The following is a 24,095-nucleotide window of genomic DNA, read 5'->3' on the forward strand; positions in this document are numbered from 1 at the left end:
GTGTGCCAAAAGTGGGCGCTGTAGGTGCAGTAGTTTTCGCACAATTCTATTTGTTTACAACGGAGGCTCCAAAAGTTATGAACTTTAAGCCTCTGTACAGGCGTTAATTTTCAACCAAACATGATTCTGAAAGCGTCATTGTAATCTTAAGGACGTAATTAAGCGACCTATTAAAAAATGTCACCGTTTTTTTGACATTAACATTCTCAAATAGTGCATTAAAAAACCGTGCGTTTTTCGCTTATAAACAATTTGAAAAAAATTGTTGCTATTTATGCTACCTCACCGAAAATAGATTCAATGGATAGCTGGCAAAAAAAAATACAAATTTAAAAAAAGCACCCTCTACGACCAACAGGAGCCAAGATAAGAATTTTTTTTAAATCGTAGCGCAATTGTTTATAAACATAAAGACTTGAATTATTCACAAAATTAAGTTTACGACGTAAACTATGATTTCCCGTAAATTGCATTGAAGAATGTGGAAAATTAACGTCTAAGCCCTTTAAAGAGAAGGTACCTGCTAAGTAAACTGTCCGGTGGCGGTGTGGTGATGGGGGAAGCTCGTCCAAGCGAGTCGCGCGCGCGAGAAAAGTGACATCCAAAGTTCAAATTGATGCGCGCTGTAAAATTTTGCAATATCTCAGCTTCTCTTCATCGTAGAAACTTATTTTTTTAAAACTGGGGTAGCTCGACGAAAAAATATCAATGGGCATATTTAAGAATTCGTAGAATAGCCCTGAACCCGAGAACAAATGCATCTTTTATACTTAATTTTTTTTAATTTACAAAAATGTGACAAAAATTATTGTTAAATAAAATATTAATTAAAATTTCAATTTCGGAACTATTTTACTATTATTAAATAAATAAATGATGCTATCGTTCATTTAAAAAGTTATTTTTTTATGTATAGAAATTTTTCATAACTTCTGGACACCCTGGTTTAAAATTTTCTGCTGCTGAATAAAATTTACAAAACACCTCACAAAAATTTAAAATAAACTTGAAAATTAATCAGTTAAAAACATTTCAATGCACTTATCTAGCTCGACCAAGGAAATCTCCAGATACAGCCGTTACTGCTTCTCCGGAAAGAATTGGCAGAACAAGAAACAGAAATTCACAATCTCAGCGTAAGTATAAAGCAGTTCTCTAACGAAGCTGGAAACAATTAAGCATTTTTTCTGTAGCCACAAGTAGATCTGGATCTCCCAGTTCTCGCCTAGCTTACATATATCAAAGGGCAGCCGATCACGAATCTCCCAGACCAAGGAGATTATCTTCAGGTATACCAAGGTCTACTCAAGGATCTCGGGACACTTCTAGGGAAACTAGTCCTAGTAGGGGATCTAGTCTTAGTAGGTTTAGGAGAGGCAGCGATAGACCACCATTGAGCCCTGCGTCACGTCCAGTTTTGGCACAAAAAATATTGCAACAGAGTCGGGAAGCCGAGAATGCTCTAGCGGATGCCTTTGTGAGTATTCTCATTTTATCTCATTTTATTGAATTCAATTATGAAAAAAAATACTGATTTCTATTTTCAGAATGATTCTACAGAACACTTCAGAAGTCCTAGGAAGGGAATGAGGTCTTTGGACAACCACTCGGATGAATCGGAAACTTCAAGTGTATGTTCTGAACGTTCTTATGATTCATTCAAGAGGCCTAGTGATGTAAGTATTCATCAAAAATTACGTTGCTGCTACTGTTTCCTGTGAGTTTGTTTGGCAGTGCCACATGCTTATGGAACAGCTTAATGAAACGTGTCTATTTCTTAAGCTTTAAAATATTGTTGAAGCTCTGTTTTCAATTATAAGGCTTCGTTATGAAAATTATGCATTTGCTGTGTCATTATTTATATTTGAAACATTAAGATTTATTAATCTGCTCTCAGAATAATCCATTGTTTCTAAATAAATAAAAAAAATTACAGATGACGAGTAATTTACCACAGTATAAATTCACATGAGGAAATTGAAAAATGCTCTATAAACATAATGATTCTGATTTGTAAACTATATTAGAAAAGTTCTGTAGTTATCAATTCTCAGAAAACAAAAAAAATATTGGTTCATCTTAACAGCATCACAACTTTCACGATTACTATTGCTGGTTTTCTGCACTAAAACATAAACTAAACACTAAAATACTTCTTTGTCAAATTGTGATTCATTAATCATTTGAAATTGCTTTTAATATAGACAACTTGCATAAAAATCAATTTCTTTTAGATTTGCATAAATTTGAAGCCTATAACCAACACCAACTTAATTATTAATTTCTTTAATGATACATATTAATTATAGATGTTTAAAATTATGTAAAACTTTTAATTTTGTCAAGTGATCAAGAAAGCATTGTGACAGCGTTTAGTGCAACCAAGAATACAGCCTGCTGCTCGGCCATATGCTGTGTAGTATACAGAGTGTTTCAAAAAGGTGTTGCCAAAGGTAAGGGAGTTATAAAGGACATTGCGGTAGAAAATATTTGTATATGCATCAGTTTTTTTCCAAAAACGTAATGTCATCTTGTCACTAAAAGACTTAACTATTTAAGTAATTTTTATCAGAATAACGCAAAATTAATAAATTTATAATAATTGTTCAAAACGGCAACTCCTAACATTGTTACATAAATTTGTCCGTCGAATCATGGAATCGCTCACCCGTTGTAACATGTGCGGATCTTGCTGCATGAAAAGACAGGCTGCTATCAGTCTCCCTAACGGTTCCTTTTTGGTGGCCACAGAGGTTTCATTGATGTAACCCCAGACGAAAAAATCCAATGGGGTTAAATCAAAACTTCGCACTGGCCAGCTGACAGAGCCTCCTCTTCCAATCCATCGTTCAGGAAATTATTGGTTTAGGTGATACTGCACATGCAGGTTGCAATTTCCATTAGCTCAGAAAGTACGCCTTGCGAATAATTTAATGGTACGATTGAGCCCAGGTGGACGCAGAATGGGACCAATTAAAAAGTCGCCAACAATATTGGCGCACATATTAATAGCAAATTGGTTCTGATTTGGTCTGGTCCATGTGGCGTAAGGATTGTAATCGTCCCATAAGTGGCTGTTGCGACTGTTGAAGCACCCGTCCCTGGTAAAACAAACCTCATCGGTAAATAAAATTATTGAACCCAAATCCGGTTTTGCAATACATTGCAAATACTATCAACAAAATTGTACTTTTGGCTGATAGTCCTGCGGAGCTAGTGCTTGCACTTTTTGATACGTGCAATGGAGCTTTTATCACACAATTGTGGACAAAATCCATTTTTACCAACATCGTTTGTAGAACACGCAGTTGGCAAACACTTATCAAAAGAAATAAACTTGTTTATTTTATTTCAAATCATTTTTGCCTTATCCTTAGTAAAAATTACTTAAATACTGGAGTCTTTTGGCGTTAACAAGATAACATTATGTTTTTGAACTAAAATTGCTCCAGGTCCAAAACGGCTCATTTCCTACTAGGGATTTATTTGAAAAAACTCTACATCAGTGTCCTCTATAACTCCTTCAAGTTTGGCAACACCTTTTTGAAACACCCTGTATAATCGCCATTCCGATGAAATGGAACCTAATCTAAAGAAACACGCATTCTCTGAAGCAGTGTGAATTTGGCTGTCTCGAGACTCTTGTTACTTAGTATAATCATGCTGTCAAGCCATCCGGACTCTGTCATTCCACTTTTCCATTCTTGATCCCACTAAATCGGTGTCACGAATTAATGCAACAGCGAAAATCTGTTTAAAACATTTATTTTTAGTGTCAAACTTTAATCAGTTATTACAGTTATAGATTATTTCTAGATTTTTAAAAAATATATAATATGCAAGTTGTTCATTATCACGACATACCTCCATCATATTTTTACAAAGCAGACATATTAATTACACATAATGGTTTCTTCACGAAAAATATTACTAATAAAATATAAACAATGATGTACAGAGTCTTCAGACAATAATAAAATGTGAAATAGTTGAAGAGCAAACTGACTCAATTTTTAATACTACAAAGAAATCTGATTTAAATTGTTTGTAATTAAAATGTAAAAACAAATTTCAAGTAGGACCTTCATGTTAATAATTTCGTTTTAAGTAATAAATATTGGAAGCAAAACTAAAAAATTAAGTTATCATCTAGTAAAGTGTTAGCAGTAATCTAATTTTGCTTTTCGATAATTCCACATTGTTTCCAGAATTAGCACTCATAAATTTTGTGTTTCAAATACCCCTATAAATAGTCCATAGTGATCAAATCAGGACTTTATGGTGACAGGGTTAAGACTACATCTATTTATATAGTGCCAAAAGTATGATGTAATCAATTACGAAAGAAATACATTGGGGGAATGGGAAAGGCAACAACATGTTGAAAATAAATTTATATTCTTTAACATAATGGTACTGCCATCTAAAATTTATTTCCAACATCTTCCCATTGAAATCGTTTTATTCCTAAATGGTTACATTGAACTTTTTTCAGTAAATTTGTAGGAAAATATGGACCTAATTCTTCACTACCTAAAATTTTTTTGATTTTGTTTTTTTTTTATTGCATAATAAAATTATTAGGGTTTGAAATTGAAATTCGTTTGTATTTTTTAATTACAAATAATTTTCTACTGATATTTTTTTGTAATACTTAAAATAGTCACTTCTCTTTTGAACTATTTCACGTTTCCTTATTTCTGTCACACCCTGTGCATGACAATGTAACTTTATTCGTGGTAATATCTTGGTAAACAAAATTTTTTTTGGAGGTAACAAATAAATGAAACAAAAGTTTTTCCCGCCGGCAGTAATCCATAGTATAATTTTAATTTCATGACATTCCTCAAATTAAATACATTTTTCTTTCTTTTATAATCCAGACATTTTTATTAAATCATGCTCCATTTTTCAGTAAACACAAAATCAGTCATTTTACTATAATCACTTCTGAATTTCAACCTAAAATCCTCATTATACTTACAGTAAGGGTAATATCTGTGCATATCAATCTATGTACTAATTTGCACAAGTTTGCAATTATTTTGTCAATGTGCCACATGCTTAGGCTAATGGTATCATTTTATGTGTCAGTCATACTCATGGAGTGGGTCGCAGCAAAGATTATCGAGCAGGGACATGTGGGAACCGTCCCGAGTAAGTAAAATCCATTGGATCAGGCAATTGCTTAATGTCACTGTAAATCCGTTGCTTTCCTCTGCTCATACTAGCGCATATTGCTTTTTCTACTAATTTTGCACATAATTCATATGTTTGCACAAATACCGCCTAGAAAATGTTTACAATAGGAAAGATCTCTGTGGGTGTATTACAATTTTATAGTTAAAGTTAAATATACATCTTTTAATTTTAGTTTACGATAGTGATTTTTTTTTAATTTTCTGTTATAAAAAATAAAAATTTTTTAGAAAACTGGAAACATATCTATGGTGTTTTACGATAAATTGGCCAAATTTTTTAATTTAGGTGGTCAAAATAGGCAAAAAAGTTCTGTGAACGATTGTTCAGAAATACTTTATTTTTGAGATGCAGAATGTTGATATTTAAAATATAAATGTTTTCCAAATTATTTCTAGAGAAGGGAGACCAGTTATCAGGATCGAAAGTTAATTTGAATTACGGGATAACAAATTTGGATTCAGAGATCCTGAAATAAAGTCCTGATCTCAAAATTTATCTAATGGTACGTAAATTAAAATAAAAATTCATTAATTGGACTAAAGAATGATATGACAGTAGCAGTTGGTGAGAATTAAAGTGGTCATACTTTAATAATGGAACTTGGGATCCATACCATTTTTTAAGGGATAATTTCTGTTTTCATACAGGGTGTACCGAAATTCATGCAACAAAATTAGGTCATAGATTCTTAAGACAAATTTAGGGGACCCGTATTTTTTCTTTTTGCCAACTGGCCCCCTCTTTCGGAGTTACCGCCCCCTGAAATCTGCCCTAAGAAGTCTTTTTTATATTTCAAAACCATGTTGTACAAAAATCACTAAATTTGGTACACAAGGGTTTTATAACATGTGGAATCTCACAGTGCTACGCTTTTTGGCGAGAAACCCCCTTAAAACACTTTTCGTGGGCCCCCTTGTCTTTGGAACCAGAAAAATTAGGTTGCAAATTTGATTTTTTAAAAAATTATTAGTTAGCTAGAAAGCCATAGAATTTAGAAACTTTTTTGTCTCTTGATATTTTTTTCTTAAAACGCAATGTTTTTGAGGAAAATGGCGAATGACGGTATGCATTGGATCACATTTTGACATTTTTCTCGAAAACATTGCGTTTTACGAAAAAAGTATAAAGAAACAAAAAGTTTCTAAATTTAATGGCTTTCTAGTGGACTAATAATTTTTAAGAAATTTAAATATGCGACCAAATTTTTTTGGCTCCAAAGACAAGGGGGCCCACGAAAAATTGTCTTAAGGGGGTTCCCCGCAAAAAAACATACCACCATCAGATTCCACAAGTCATAAAAACCCTGTGTACCAAATTTAGTGATTCTCGTACAACAGGGTTCTGAGATATAAAAAAAAGATTCATCTTAGGGGTGGACTTCAGAGGACTATAACTCCGAAAGACGGGGCCACTTGGCAAAAATAAAAGATACGGATCCCCTAAATTTTATAATGAAAAAATTTCTGATATTGTGAAATAAAAAATTAAGAGATTACTGACCTAGATATCTAGAAAAGGGTTGTTTATACATGCATAGAATATTTGTTTTCATAATCAACTGAATTGTATTTAATTAGACATTTTTTACTTTTTTCAAAATTAGGTTTTGTTCATATAGTTATACTTATTTAAATTTTAATTAGAACTAACATTCCATTTTTTAATTTTCATTCACAGTCTATCGAGGAAAAATCTAACATCTATTTAAATTTTTTTATTTGCAAATTTCATTCGAAATTTTTTCATCATGAAAGTTGTCTATGTGGGACTAAAAATCATCCTCTAAGAAATGGCATAGATCCCATTCTTCATTTTCAAAATACGACCTCTTTGATTTTCACCTGTTGCCACTGACCATAAAGACATTGTAAGAGTGTTGTCACTGCCACTTTAATTTGATCAGATTTTTCAGTTCAGATCATTTCCAAGGTATTTAGAGGGTGTTATCATTTCGAGGGCTTCATAACAAAGGGGCGTATGAATCAAATTACAATTTATAACAGGCGTATGTTCATATGCCTCTATGTGATGTTCGGGAGATGTAAGATGGTTCATACACCTAACATAATAACACCAATAAAATTTTAATTATTGTAAATACCGATACGCCTGACTAAGGAACTATGCTCCACCCTTTTTGTGGCTCATATGCCCGAAAATACAATTTTTGTGATTTAGGTTCATGCACCCCTTTGTTATGATGCCCTTGATTTGATTTGATGTACTTAATAGATAAGAAAGTTAAATACAAACAATTTGATTTTGGAATTATTTTGAGATTTCCTGGATTTTTGGTATCAATTCCAAGATTTGAAACTTCTGGGATTGGTCTCCCTGCTGGAGGTGTTTGATATAAATTGATTAAAATTGAGCAAATTATTTATCTAAACGTAAAAATCGGTATCAATGGCGGCTTGTCAGGTGACGCAAGTGATGCACCGCTTCACCTAAAATTTCTGTTTGGTTGTGCAATTTAAAATTATTTTTAATTTATATACATTTTATAATTTAGGTATAATTCTATATTGAAAATGTATTGTGTTTGTTTGTTTAATACGCACAAATAAATAGAATAGTTATGTGGTGAACGCCTTCTAAAAAGACATTGAACGATAATGATAAATGCGTAATTAATCAGATCTGAAGGTGTTGATCGTAATGCCCCTTGAGTCCTGTAGGCCTACAAACCTCAAAATTTGGGGGCGTCAGCCCTTACTTTAACGGATCTGATAGCGTAACTTATAAACTTAACTATAAACACTTCAATAACAGACCCTGCACTTTTCTTATGAAAAAGTGGTTTCAGTAAAATTGGCTGAAATTTTTATAGGTTACAGGTGTTAACCTGCCGATCCAAAGTCTACATTGGCACAATATCCAAAAGTTCATAGTTTTCGAGTTACGTTGACTTCAGTGGAATAACTGTATTCGAAGGGGTAAAACTGTTATTTAATATTTTTTGCCGTTTGCATTTACATTACCTCCATGTGGTACATCTGTACCACATGGAGGTTGCAAAATCGGTGCAACACCTCTTTGGGATGGCTTTTTTACTGTGACTCAAAAACTACTTGTACGTGTGAAAATGGTTGAGTTTAGCCCTGAATCTTGATTTGGTCACGCCCAGCATTAATATGTGATAGATACATATACATAAAAGAATTAATAAAATATTTAATTTTTTGTGCAGTTTATAGAAATTCAATACGTTTTTATGCCATCAACTAGAACAGTTTTGAATACAGTGAAGTCAACATAACTCGAAACTACAAGCTGTAACATATAAAAATTTCAGCCAATTTAACTATAACCACTTGTACATAAGAAAGTGTGGGGTCCTTTTTTGATTGAAATGTAGTAGGGAAATAATAGGGAAATAGCCTCAAAATTTCTTTATGATTAAAATGTTGATATCATATTTTTCAAAAAATAATACTACAATTTTTTTTGGGAAATAGTTATTTTAGGTATAAAAAATGTTTTGCATAAGATGAGAAATCTGTTTTCTTAAGGAGTAACTGAATTTCCAAAACACCCAGTGTTAAACTTCTAAAGTTCTTAAGATAATGGTGCCGCATGGTATCCACAATAATTGGTTAACACATTTATATCAGAATACAACGGGTTTTTTGTTTTAATTGAGTTGCATTTTGCATCCCTAAAATAAAGTGTTTGTAGACATACTTTAAATTTTTTAAATTTTAACCACCCAAATTCAAATTTTAAGTTTGGGCAATTAATCCTGAAATATCCTGTATATGTATTTGATACAATAAATTTTGAATTGAAATTATAATTTATAAAATCTCATATTGCTAGGTTTTTATTTGACTCCTTTGAGAAAATACATTGTCGAGGATGTCATATATTGTTTTCTGTATTGCATGAATAAAAAATGTATGAAATGCGTGACAGAGGTGGAAGATATGAAGATAAACTTTAAAATTAATAATTCAAAACCGCACCAGTTTTGAAAAATTACTTAAAAATTTGTATCTGTATTTTGCAGGATATTAATGAAATCATAGCATTATGTGCAAGCACTAATTGGCAGGAAAGAAAAGACGGTCTGCTTTCGCTTCAGTACTATCTCAGCAATGAAATTAAATTAACACCAGGAGAATTGAAGCATCTTACCGAGATATTTACAAGAATGTTCATGGACTCGCACACAAAAGGCTTGAGTGTATTCCTAGACACCCTCCATGAAGTAATCAAAATGCACAAACACGAACTGCATTTCTGGATTTACGTGTTACTTCAGAGAGTATTCTTGAAAATAGGTACTGAAACTCTGAACTCGATCCAAAGCAAATTGATGACGACTTTAGATATTACAAAAAATAGTTTTCCTATAAACTTGCTCATCTCGAACGTCTATAGGTTTTTTATAGATGCCACTCAAACACCAAATGCCCGAGTAAAGACTGTAGTTCTCACTTTCTTAACGTCATTGTGTAACAATGCCGATGCAGTCCAATATGTGTCGCAACCTCCTGCCAGTCAGGCGCTACAGAAAATCATTACTTATGCTCAAGACACTAAGTCCGTGGAAATTAGAAATGCTGCAAAAATGTGTATAGTTGCCATGTGGAATTGTAATACTCCTCAAGTCACAATGATGTTAGCCGAGTTGCCAAAAGAACAGCAGGATATCGCTTCGAATGTTGTTCATAGTCATATGAGGAAGAGTTCTACTGGAAGTGAGCCTGGAAGTCCTTTGGTTATGGGAAGTCCAAAACCACTCTCCCCTGGAGCTTCACCTCTTCGTGATGGACTCGATCAAGAAGAAATTTATAGAAGTTTGAGGAAAACTACTGCGGAAATTCAGAACTATAGCTTCGAAACTTTAGGTAAACTCACAATATGTATTTTTCACTACACACTGTCCAATGTTTTAAGAGTTAAAAATGACCTACAAAATACTATCTTTGAATTAGATTGATAAAATAATACAGGAAACAATTTAAGGAAACATTAACATCATAGAGTATTCTTAGTTTTGACCGATTATTACTTTTTGTTACAATGAAACGAAAAATAAACTGTTTGTCATTAAACAGTTAAAATGCTAAAAGTAAAGAAAATTCTTTCATCGTTAATTATTATTAGTGTTTTCAATATGACCTCAAGTGATGACATGTATATGATTTTGTTTTTCTTCTTTAATGACTCCAGTATACAGTGTGGCCACAGATTGAATTGAAAAAGAGGGGAAAACTTTTTTATTTCTCATTTTATGGAGAAATGTAATTCTTAAAATATTCTGATTTTGTTAAAACACAGATATTTTATTTTATTTTCATATACAAAGAAATAATCCTTATACAGGGTGTTTCTTAATAACGTGCTAATATTTAAGGAGGTTATTCTCGAGTCCGTTTTAAGAAAAAAACTTCATATGAACATATGTCCTAAAAGTCTTAACTTTTGAACTACAGGATGCTAAAGTTTTATGAAAAAACATTTTTTTATGATAACTGTTATTACCCTAGATATTTTTTCAAATTTGGTACATGCCTTCTATTCATCGAGATGCATTTTCTGATGTACAAACAATTTTATTATTTTTGCCAGTGGCGTCTGTACAGGTTTTGTATTGAATATTTTTGAAGAAAAATATGTTACGCCACTGCTTTTTCTTAAAGTAAAAATCATTTTTGAAATCCTCATTCCTTTCTGAGCAAATGTGGTGTAACATATTTTTCTTGTCAGTTTTTTATAAGGAAAAAAAAAATTTCAAAAATGGTCGAGAAATTTTCGTTTTTTTTTCGAAAATTGAAAAAAAAAACAGGGAAGATAGGTCCAGATAACTATGTTCTATTTTTTTTCAAAAAGTACATTTAATAACAAAAATTTTGAAAAAAAAAACGTCCCGATAACTCAATTTTTGAAAAAGTTATGGTTATTTAAAAAAGCAATTTTTTTTAAAAATTCAACTTTTTTGAGGGGTGAAAAAATTTGAAAAATTTTCAGAGGTTTTCAATGGGGTAGAAAACAATAAAAAAGTTTCAGCCAAATCGAAAAGGGTCAGGATTAAAAGTGGACGATTTGGCGTGACAAAACTGCAAATCACAAACTGAAGCAAACTGCAAAATTTTGTTAGTATTTTGGCAGACTGACCTAAATGTTCCATATTGATATGTTGAATAATTATTTTGAATTTTTTGTTAAATAGCTATTGTGAAAAATTGTTACTTTCAGGATCTAAGTTAGATAGAGATAGAGATACAACATCTCAAGATTCTGGCATATCCCAAATGTCAATAGGCAATGATATAAAAAATGATATTGGCATTTTGGAAGAAAGGATGGAAGATCTAACGATAAAAACGCAATTTAATATTAGATCTGGCACGAGATCATTGCCTTACACTACTGTAAATGGTATTACTGAGACTGATTCAAATGGTTGTAGAAGTTTAGGTAAGTAAATGAAATTACTAGGTCATTGAATGTACTTTTTTGTTTCATTAAATCAAAATTTTAGGAGAAATAAAAGACTCGGAACATATAATTGCAAGTATAATAGACAACTGTGTAACGGATGTTCCAACACCAAAGGAGGAGAAGAGGAGGTTACTCGGCCTGTTAATAGACCTGATAAAGTCTGGAAACACTGAACACATTAAACAGAACTTCAAGTAAACTGTCTTATAATACATTTAGTACAATTATTCTTATTTCAGTGGTTTTTAGAAAAATCCTTCGTATTCTAATTGATAATCTGAATGAATCCGATACACCTACTCAAGTCACGGTTCTGCAAATTCTTACATCGATTCTTCAGAGCCCAGACCTAAAGCAATGCTGGTGTAATTTTGTCGAATTATTAACTCTACGAGTATTAAAGGCCCACTGTGATGAAAAGAGAGAGGTTAATTAACTTTGTAAACACATCTCGAGAAAGATACAAATAATCATTACCATTTTTTAGGTTGTTAAAGAAGCAGAAGCTACAGCTGCAGCGATGAGCGTTTGCCCGTTTAATACGATCGTAAGTATCCTAGCACCTTTAATTCGGACTAACCCGTATCCATCAATCCTTGGAGCAATTAAAATGTTGACGAAAATGATAGAGACCAATCCAACGGAAGTTTCTGATGAACATCTGATTCAAATAATGCCCGGATTGATAAAGGTTAGTTGAATATTGGACATTTTTAATGCTAGACAAAAATATTATAGAGTTCATTCCCTGAGAGGAACTCATAAAATTAGTTTAAATTGTACAGGGTAAACCAAATTTGATAGGTGATGAAGGAATTTAGAGCATTTTGAAATCTATGCAGGATAGAAAACTGATGTTTGTTTCTTGGTCCCAATCTCTTTTTATTGTAGAAATATAGAGAATTCTCTCAGAAAATGGTTATTTTATCTAAACCATGTATTTTACCAAGTATTGAATCGAAAAACAAGAACATTTTTTTAGGTACCTAAATCATAAGTCATAAGAGCTCGCGTGTCTTTGAGCTTCAAGTAAAATTTACCCCCAAAATCAACGAATTTCAGCACTTTTCGGGGTTTGTTGTAACCTGAGAATATACAGTATGTCCGCGGATTGAGTTTACAAGAGGACAAATGGACCAAAAAGTGAAAGACAGATAAAAATGGCATTCTTGATAAAAGTTTTTACTTGTTTACAAAATATGAATCACCATGATGAACTTCAATTTTTTTTTGTACAGGATGGGTCAAAAACAGAAAAATGTTATTTTGAGTAAAAGTAAACATAGCTTATTTTGCAAGATACGAAAAAAAGGCATTCTTGATAAAAGTTTTTGCTTGGAAAATGAATAAGAGTCACGTTATAAAAAATTTAATTACATATTCTCTAGCACACCTTTAATCAGAGTACCTAGAAATGCTTAATATATTTTTGGGCGACGAACTCGAAAAGTTACCATTAAATTTTTGCCAAAAAAAAATGTATTTTCAACAAGATTGTTATCCAGTACATTCTGCTCGTGAGTTAACAGAGTGGCTTAACCATAGATTTAGTCCAAGATGGATTGGTAGATATAGTCCCAATTTTGTGATCCCCAAGGAGCCCTGTTTAAACGATGGCCAATATGTTTCTATGGGGCCATTTAAAACAAATTGTTTATGCTACTCCAATACCAAATAATATTGAAATGCTAAAAGGCAGAATTACCCAGGCTGTCCGTTCAATATCCCAGGAAGAAATCAGAAATTCCTTCAGATATCTAAGGAAGCAATTAGAAAAATGTGTTCAGTATAGCAGTGGCGTTTTTGAAATTTAAATTTTGTTGTACAGGATCAAAAACACAAAAATGTTGTTTTGCGTAAGAGTAAACATACCTTATTTTGCAAGATACGAAAAAAGGCATTCGTGATAAATGTTTTTGCTTGAAAAATTAATAAGAGTCATGTTATCAAAAATTTAATTTTTTATATAGGGAACAAAGTACAAAATTAAAATACGTTTTATTCAAGTGTAATTTTTAAATAATACCAACATAATTACAACAATTAAGCTAAAAAAAGGTTTTATTCAAGTGTAATTTTTAAATAATACCAACATAANTTAAAAAAGCAATTTTTTTTAAAAATTCAACTTTTTTGAGGGGTGAAAAAATTTGAAAAATTTTCAGAGGTTTTCAATGGGGTAGAAAACAATAAAAAAGTTTCAGCCAAATCGAAAAGGGTCAGGATTAAAAGTGGACGATTTGGCGTGACAAAACTGCAAATCACAAACTGAAGCAAACTGCAAAATTTTGTTAGTATTTTGGCAGACTGACCTAAATGTTCCATATTGATATGTTGAATAATTATTTTGAATTTTTTGTTAAATAGCTATTGTGAAAAATTGTTACTTTCAGGATCTAAGTTAGATAGAGATAGAGATACAACATCTCAAGATTCTGGCATATCCCAAATGTCAATAGGCAATGATATAAAAAATGATATTGGCATTTTGGAAGAAAGGATGGAAGATCTAACGATAAAAACGCAATTTAATATTAGATCTGGCACGAGATCATTGCCTTACACTACTGTAAATGGTATTACTGAGACTGATTCAAATGGTTGTAGAAGTTTAGGTAAGTAAATGAAATTACTAGGTCATTGAATGTACTTTTTTGTTTCATTAAATCAAAATTTTAGGAGAAATAAAAGACTCGGAACATATAATTGCAAGTATAATAGACAACTGTGTAACGGATGTTCCAACACCAAAGGAGGAGAAGAGGAGGTTACTCGGCCTGTTAATAGACCTGATAAAGTCTGGAAACACTGAACACATTAAACAGAACTTCAAGTAAACTGTCTTATAATACATTTAGTACAATTATTCTTATTTCAGTGGTTTTTAGAAAAATCCTTCGTATTCTAATTGATAATCTGAATGAATCCGATACACCTACTCAAGTCACGGTTCTGCAAATTCTTACATCGATTCTTCAGAGCCCAGACCTAAAGCAATGCTGGTGTAATTTTGTCGAATTATTAACTCTACGAGTATTAAAGGCCCACTGTGATGAAAAGAGAGAGGTTAATTAACTTTGTAAACACATCTCGAGAAAGATACAAATAATCATTACCATTTTTTAGGTTGTTAAAGAAGCAGAAGCTACAGCTGCAGCGATGAGCGTTTGCCCGTTTAATACGATCGTAAGTATCCTAGCACCTTTAATTCGGACTAACCCGTATCCATCAATCCTTGGAGCAATTAAAATGTTGACGAAAATGATAGAGACCAATCCAACGGAAGTTTCTGATGAACATCTGATTCAAATAATGCCCGGATTGATAAAGGTTAGTTGAATATTGGACATTTTTAATGCTAGACAAAAATATTATAGAGTTCATTCCCTGAGAGGAACTCATAAAATTAGTTTAAATTGTACAGGGTAAACCAAATTTGATAGGTGATGAAGGAATTTAGAGCATTTTGAAATCTATGCAGGATAGAAAACTGATGTTTGTTTCTTGGTCCCAATCTCTTTTTATTGTAGAAATATAGAGAATTCTCTCAGAAAATGGTTATTTTATCTAAACCATGTATTTTACCAAGTATTGAATCGAAAAACAAGAACATTTTTTTAGGTACCTAAATCATAAGTCATAAGAGCTCGCGTGTCTTTGAGCTTCAAGTAAAATTTACCCCCAAAATCAACGAATTTCAGCACTTTTCGGGGTTTGTTGTAACCTGAGAATATACAGTATGTCCGCGGATTGAGTTTACAAGAGGACAAATGGACCAAAAAGTGAAAGACAGATAAAAATGGCATTCTTGATAAAAGTTTTTACTTGTTTACAAAATATGAATCACCATGATGAACTTCAATTTTTTTTTGTACAGGATGGGTCAAAAACAGAAAAATTTTATTTTGAGTAAGAGTAAACATAGCTTATTTTGCAAGATACAAAAAAAGGCATTCTTGATCAAAGTTTTTGCTTGGAAAATGAATTAGAGTCACGTTATAAAAAATTTAATTACATATTCTCTAGCACACCTCTAATCAGAGTACTTAGAAATGCTTGATACATTTTTGGGCGACGAACTTGAAAAGTTACCATTAAATTTTCGCCAAAAAAAAAATGTATTTTCAACAAGATTGTTATCCAGCACATTGTGCTCGTGAGATAACAGAGTGGCTTAACCATAGATTTAGGCCCGTATTCATAGTCAATCCCTCAAGCTGAGTGCTGAGAGCGACTTGCTTAAGGGTCCCTCAATACTCACACTTCCACTTGTGTCATAAACAACACTCGATCGTCCCTTAGGTGAGATCGCGAGATGCTGAATTTGTGTTGGCAACATTTACGAATCCAGCCGATTTGATTGGTTGTGGTACTGACCATGCGCCCGCATAGCCAAAGGTAGCGCGATGTACAAATTTTGAAGCTGCATGCTGCATTACCTATTGCAATTTTGTCGTATTCAGTGTTTTACCAGTGTGATATTTTTATATTTAAAAATGGATAAAATTGTGTTCAGCGAACAAGAGAAACTATTTTTAGTGCAATTAGTTACCAATGAAAAAGACATTTTAGAAAATAAAAAAACCGATGGGGCCACTTTAAAATTAAAAAATGAAGTATGGGAGAGAATTACTTCAATGTTTAATAGTCAGGGGTTCTCAAAACGTTCCTCTAAACAATTGAGAAAGTGCTGGGAAAATATAAAACAGAGGTACGTTGGACATAAAATATTTTAAATACTGTATATCAAAAAATATTCTCCTTAGAAAACGAAAGTTGAATACCACCATAAGACAGCAGCAACTTATGACAGGCGGTGGTCCCTCCATAAAAATAAAGGACGATCCTGTCATGGATTTTGTGGATGGAGCTGCTCCAAATTTAGATGTAGAAATAAATTGTTCCTGGGACAGTACAGCGGTGTATGAACAAAAATGTGTGTTATTTATTACATTACAGATATATTATATAAATAAATATGCTAAAAAACATATTTTTACAGGTTCTACAAAAACAGATGTATCTACTCCAAGTACGAGTAAGGCAGTAGTGGTAGCATCGGAAATAGCTAGTACTTCAAATGTACCTGGACCTGCGGTATATGAACAAAAATGTGTGTTGTTTCCGATATTAAACAAATTTCTGCTAAATTACATTTTTTACAGATTCTTCAAATACAGATACAGCTACTCCAAGTACAGCTGCCAGGACTGTAGCGGTAGCACCGGAGCCGGCAAGTAAGAATGTACCTGAATCCGCAACATTATGCCTGAAAAAAAGAAAATTGATTCATCTGGATTTAGATAGTTGTGATGAACGCGAGCTCCGTGTAAAAAAAATTAAGGAGAGTATATCACAACAGCGGGAGCTTCACACACAACGTATGAAAACAGCAAAAATGGAGTACTTGTTGGCTGTCCTTAAGGTGAAACAGCAATTAAACGAAATGGGGGAAGAACTTAACGTAGAGGAAACAGACTTTGATACCTTTGATCCAAAAGATATATTGTAAAATACGTTTACTCGGCTGCATTTACAAATAAACAAAAATGTTTTTAATTTTTTATTTTATTTTTTAATGATTGTTCTGAATATGAATGTGTATTTTGAACTACAGTCCTTACTAGTTTTATTTTATCATTATTCATTGTAAACACAAAATTAAAAATGTAAATACCTATAGGTACAACAAAGTATAATTTAAATAAATTAGGTACAGATTTGCTTAAACAGCACAGTTTGTATAGAATAATTTTTATTTATGGCAGGTTTTTCCAGAGCATTATTATGCAGTCTATATAAAATTACTTATTTATGACTGGTTTTTCAGAGTATTATTATGCAGATATTATTTTGCCTTATTAGGGTGAGAGTAGGTAAATTTTGTATTATTCATTTCAAAACTATNACATAATTACAACAATTAAGCTAAAAAAAGGTTTTATTCAAGTGTAATTTTTAAATAATACCAACATAATTACAACAATTAAGCTAAAAAAAGGTAAACAAAACAATATGATGGAGATATCAAATTTCAAAAACGCCACTGCCATATTGAACACATTTTTCTAATCGCTTCCTTAGATATCTGAAGGAATTTCTGATTTCTTCCTGGGATATTGAACGGACAGCCTGGGTAATTCTGCCTTTTAGCATTTCAATATTATTTAGTATTGGAGTAGCATAAACAATTTGTTTTAAATGGCCCCATAGAAACATATTGGCCATGATTTAATCAGGGCTCCTTGGGGATCACAAAATTGGGACTACATCTACCAATCCATCTTGGACCAAATCTATGGTTAAGCCACTCTGTTATCTCACCAGCACAATGTGCTGGATAACAATCTTGTTGAAAATACATTTTTTTTTTGGCGAAAATTTTATGGTAAATTTTCGAGTTCATCGCCCAAAAATGTATCAAGCATTTCTAGGTACTTTGATTAGAGGTGTGCTAAAGAATATGTAATTAAATTTTTTATAACGTGACTCTTATTAATTTTCCAAGCAAAAACTTTTATCAAGAATGCCTTTTTTCCTATCTCACTTGTTAGTCCATTTGTCCTCTTGTAAACTCAATCCGCAGACATACTGTGTATAAAAAGTAATGTAAATGTGTACTGTTCGATGTTTGAGATAAAATGGAACGGCAAAAATTGTATCTTGATAGGTCTAAAGAATGTAAGGTGTCTTAATTTTTCATTTATAACTTTTTTTTTAATTTTTGTGTTTTTGTGTGTGGAATCCAGGAAATATCTTATAATTTCTAATTTTCTAGTTAAAATCCATACATATTTTCTTAAATAAACAGTCCTATACATACGTTTTTTTTTTTTAATTTTTGAAGCCATTAAGATTTCCAAATATCAGACAAAAATTATTTCTTCATAAATCAGTTACTTTTCAATGTAATTAAATATGTCTAAATGGATTTGAGGTATTAATAAAGAAACACATGTAAATCTGGTTATAATGAAGAGGGACATAGCTATAGTATTTTTTTAAATAATTATTTATTTTCACGTTTAGGGAATGGTATGACATAACACCAGTTGTCAAATGCGAGTTCTGTCACAAATCAATGAAATTTGCTAAAAAAATCAAATTTAAACTTTCTCCGGACTATACGTTTGCCATTTTTTTCTCGTATACGAATTGTGAATTTTGTCCTAATATGACTGATTTACACCAAACTGTATTATAAAAGTAAATTTTAAATTATGTATTATTTGAAAGAAAATTGTATGCATTTTCATAAACTGAAAAATATTTAATAACTAGAAGTTATTAATTATCTTTCTATAACTAGAAGTTATAGAAAGATACCACATGTGGATTCTTGACAAAAAAAAATTAAAAATTCCTGAAAAAAATGTGATACTGCTATTTAATTTTTCGCAGTAATCAATCGAGATTGACTTTTGGTGTCGAAGAAAATAAAAATTTGATCATATAAGAAATCTCTCAAAACATGTTGAAAACATCGCACCCTGTACATTTTAGAATGGTAGTAATAAAACACTCGTTAATTTTGTACTTCTTGTTCTTTAAGGAGGTTCGATAGAACTCTTGTGGGGCAGGGCGTACGGGAGGGAAGCCTATGCTTATACACGGGAGTTTCGTTGTAGTACCAACCTTACATAAACTAATTTGAGCAAACTAAATATAATATATGCGAATGAAATTTATACAACACATATTAGCTCACATATATTTTTCGTGTTTAATGCAATTAACTTTTTATTTGAATGAAAGTGTCTATTTATTCATTAAGAGCTAGTAAAATTATGGGTGATGTCTGGCAACATTGCACATCAGTATGGCGTGGTGGTAAAGTGGGGTCACTGTCAACGTCAACTGTGCTTAGCCCATATACCGTAAACATGAATGAAGATCCAAGATACAAAGGAAAAGTAATGACTGAAAAGCAGTATAAAATGCGTATGAAACAGAATGTAGATTGATGAGAAAAAAGTAAAATGAGCAAACCGAGAATTCATATGATAACTATCAAGAAGCTCAATGTATGGTAGTGAGACCTCGCCTTGTCAAATTGAAGATTATGACAGAACAAACTGGTCGTTTTGTAAAGAGATCCTTTCAACTTTTGTTTCAAATTGCTATTATATTGAATTAGATCACGAAAAATTTATTTAATATTAATTATTACTCCATATGTTTTTGACTGGAATAATTTTATAGTTTATAATTGAGCTATTCAAATATAGCGCGTCAGTTGAAGCGTTAAATAAAGCATACAGCGTTGCCATATTTCCTTTCATTGGATCAGATGTTTGTTGCAATTTGTCAAAACATTATCTATTCATTCCATTATCTCAATAATTACATTGTAAGTGCATATTTTTATTGACTTAAAATGTTTAGCAATATTTAATTCTTTAATTACAATTTTATTTTCCCGATCCTAACCATTTTTAAGAGCAATATTCACGTTTGATTAAAGTTTTTTCCCAACTCCCATAAGAGTCTGTGCATAATTTTTAATATCATTTTTACAAAAAAAAACTACATTGGCAATCGATCTGATATTTTTACACGAGACAGTTTGCATATTTTTTAACAGATTTCAATTGCTTTGAAAACTTTCTCACCATTTTTTTTTCAGTATCGAACCTCCTTAATATATGTTCTTTGTTAGATGTTGATTAAGTTTTCAGATATAAATGTATTACAGTATAATCTCTATAATCCGGCACTTCACTACACCGGCACGTCCAGTAATCCGGCGTTATTTTGTTTCTTTACTATTCTTGAAGAATACAGTTTATACAGTTATAGTTTAGTTGAAAGATTATTTTACAGAAACGTAAAAAAATTACAATATACATATATATGCATACACAACTGTAATATGTATGTATCTATGTACCAATCTCTTTGTTAATAAACAATTAAAAGTAACGTTTTTTTATTTTAATACTGTTTATATATATATTTTCCATTAATACGAATTTTTCAGTACTCCGGCACTCTTAGGTTTTTAATGGTGCCAGATTAGTGAGATTGTACTGTACAGTTAACCGCTATTCATTATTTATCAAAAAAATGTATTTATATGTTAATTTAAATAACNCAAAACATTATCTATTCATTCCATTATCTCAATAATTACATTGTAAGTGCATATTTTTATTGTGTTAAAATGTTTAGTAATATTTAATTCTTTAATTACAATTTTATTTTCCCGATCCTAACCATTTTTAAGAGCAATATTCACGTTTGATTAAAGTTTTTTCCCAACTCCCATAAGAGCCTGTGCATAATTTTTAATATCATTTTTACAAAAAAAACTACATTGGCAATTGATCTGATATTTTTACACGAGACAGTTTGCATATTTTTTAACAGATTTCAATTGCTTTGAAAACTTTCTCACCATTTCTTTTTCAGTATCGAACCTCCTTAATATATGTTCATTGTTAGATGTTGATTAAGTTTTCAGATATAAAATTATTACAGTATAATCTCTATAATCGGGCACTTCACTACACCGGCACGTCCAGTAATCCGGCGTTATTTTGTTTCTTTACTATTCTTGAATACAGTTTATACAGTTATAGTTTAGTTGAAAGATTATTTTACAGAAACATATAAACATTACAATATACATATATATGCATACACAACTGTAATATGTATGTATCTCTTTGTTAATAAACAATTAAAAGTAACGTTTTTTAATTTAATACTGTTTACATATATATTTTCCATTAATCCGAATTTTCCAGTACTCCGGCACTCTTAGGTTTTTAATGGTGCCGGATTAGTGAGATTGTACTGTACAGTTAACCGCTATTCATTATTTATCAAGAAAATGTATTTATATGTTAATTTAAATAACGGGCTTTATGCTTTAGGGTACAGATCACCATGAGAGTCCCGTACGAAAGAGTTCCATATTTTGCATGGTAGCATTATATAAGGCTGTGGGTGAAGAAAGACTTTCTACTTATATTAACCACCTCTCTGGAAGTAAAGTTAAGTTATTAAGGTTGTATATTAGTAGGTCAGAACAAAATACGTCAGTACCGACAAGTCCAAAAAATAACATTAGCTAGTCCTCGATGAAAAATAAGTAAATAATCTTCCAACTACAGAATATTCTGTACCATAATATCACTAATATCAAATATATTTTGATTTTGTTTTTTTTTTGAGTATTCTGAATTTAATGCTATTTTGATATAATTTTGCTTGTAATAACTAATTAACTGTAATTTTAAGTTTTTACTGATAGGAATACTTAACACTTATTACTAGCTTTGATTTTACATTTTATAATGTTATAGTTATAAGATTACGATAAAAATGTTTCTTCTTGTTATTCATCACATTTTTAATTCTTACGATATTAACTAATTTATTATATTTAACATTTTATTGTTTTTTATTATTACTTATTGAATTCTGTATATAATTTATGTAATACTTATTGCATTTTCTACTAAATTTTACACCATTTTAAAGCTCTTATTACTTTGTGCCATTTCATATGGAAAAAAATGATCAGCAAATGGAAAGGATACAAAAACTTTTATTAAACACTGAATTTGTCAAGAGTTTAATTGGTATTTTAATTTTTTTAATTGTAACAATAAATTTATTGTCTGCGTAAAGTATGTTAATTCTCAGTTATATATTTTTTCCATATTTTTTTATAATTAATGAATAGTGAATTTTATTAAAGTCAGTAGTAATAAAGGCCAAAATTGGCGACAAATGTCTAATTTTAAAATTAAATGTTTTTTTAATACAATTTTCTTCAATTTTAATTCAAACAATGATTTCATTAAATAATCACGTTATGCAGAAAACCCTTTTACCTCCAAAAGGAAACATTTTATAATAAAAAAATATTTATACACTATACTAAAACTGGTCACACAAATGCCACGAAGAAAGTAAAAAATACGAATTTTTCATGTGCTAAAAAATGTTGAAGTTGAATAGACAAATATTTTAGCTTGTCACATTCACTATTTCGACAATAATCCAATTGTTGCATATTTTTTCAATGTGCTGATCATACAGATTACAAATTTTCCAATAATATAGTTACACATGTTTATGTATCCATCAGAGAGCAAGAAAAATTGTTTTGTGTAATTTCTTGATTTTTTTTTATATTTTTCTTCACTTCAAAACTTTGTTTAATGTGTATATGTCAAAATTAAATTTACAAATATTGTTTGGTAAATCCTCCTGGAAAATGTAAGTAAATATATGAAGTATTTGTAAATTTTTGGAAAAAGTTTTTAAATTCTTGTATCATACATATTCCGAAAAAATTGATTATTGATCTTCTTGATGCTGTCCAAAAATAGTGTTTTAATTGTATCAATATATAAAAATTGTCTTCTTTTAATTTAAATAAGTAAATGGCGGAAATTGTTTGAAAGTTTTGGCCTACGGTCTGTGTTTTTGATTTCTTCACAAAATAAAGGAAATTTTGTCAAGGCCTCTCCTAGTCAGGCATTTTTTTTTGGGTTAATATTCGTGTGATGGTTATTAGTTATTTAAATGTAAATACTTTGATTTTTTAAAGTTTTGTATTTATAAGTGGTGATTATTTGTAAATTACTATGTTAAACTTGATTAATTTCTATGTGTCTGTTGAAAGAACTTAAGTATGTGACAGTTTGTAATCAGTTTTGTTATCAACCGTAAATCTTTAATGTTGTGATTGATGGAATTTCTAATACTACTACGTGCACAGTTTCGGCAATTTTTCGACATAGTAATAGTTTTACAAATAACAGAATCTACAGCAGGTTTTTTATAGAAAATTTAAAATAGCTTAAAAATGATATTTTATATGCCAAATATAATGTATTGAGACAATGTGCTATATTATTACATTTTTTAAAAATTGATATAGTTTGTATATACTGTAGCTGTAATTAGAATATTAATGCTATACTTATATCACATCCCTGTTACAGAGCTTTTCCAGTATAAGTTATTTTTTGCTGTTTCTAATTACCTGCCGTTTATGTAATTAATAAATACTGTAATATGACACATAACTGTTTATTCAACCTTATTCCCGTGTAGTTTATACAGGGTGTCTCACGGTGACGGCCCATTAGAATTATTTCACAGACTACTTCGATTTGAATTGTGAAAATTAGGGATACCGGGTTTTCCGGCATGCCCTTCTCAACTAAAATAATGGCGTCCACGTACCGTTTCCGGTTATACCGGAAGCCGCCATCAACTTGCTTATTTTAAATGGAACACCCTATATATTTTTGCAATTTTGGATTCTACGTGTTATTTTAGGTGGACTTTTATGAAGTCTCCCTATTCCTAAAATTAACCGTTTTCGAGATATTTAATTTTTTTTCAAAAAAATGGAGAGAAAGGGTGACTAGCTTCAAACCATGTGTATTTTATAGTAAGAAAGATAAAACAACAATATT

At 31.1% G+C, this 24,095-nt stretch overlaps 1 protein-coding gene across 1 annotated transcript in view; it reads left to right on the top strand.

The window, feature by feature from the left end:
* LOC108904113 (CLIP-associating protein 1-A) overlaps nt 1-22,882 on the top strand; it is a 100,611-nt gene extending 77,729 nt beyond the window's left edge. The window contains exons 14-23 of the mRNA XM_018706547.1: nt 1,050-1,136; nt 1,194-1,477; nt 1,548-1,676; nt 5,095-5,157; nt 9,212-10,055; nt 11,407-11,628; nt 11,693-11,846; nt 11,902-12,079; nt 12,140-12,343; nt 21,531-22,882. Coding sequence (XP_018562063.1) covers nt 1,050-1,136; nt 1,194-1,477; nt 1,548-1,676; nt 5,095-5,157; nt 9,212-10,055; nt 11,407-11,628; nt 11,693-11,846; nt 11,902-12,079; nt 12,140-12,343; nt 21,531-21,731 — 2,366 coding nt within the window. The 3' untranslated portion in view covers nt 21,732-22,882. The remainder of the gene's footprint in view (nt 1-1,049; nt 1,137-1,193; nt 1,478-1,547; nt 1,677-5,094; nt 5,158-9,211; nt 10,056-11,406; nt 11,629-11,692; nt 11,847-11,901; nt 12,080-12,139; nt 12,344-21,530) is intronic.
* The last annotated feature ends 1,213 nt before the right edge of the window (nt 22,883-24,095 follow it).

Source organism: Anoplophora glabripennis, unplaced genomic scaffold (assembly GCF_000390285.2).
Source record: "Anoplophora glabripennis isolate ALB-LARVAE unplaced genomic scaffold, Agla_2.0 scaffold106, whole genome shotgun sequence".
Lineage (NCBI taxonomy): Eukaryota > Metazoa > Arthropoda > Insecta > Coleoptera > Cerambycidae > Anoplophora > Anoplophora glabripennis.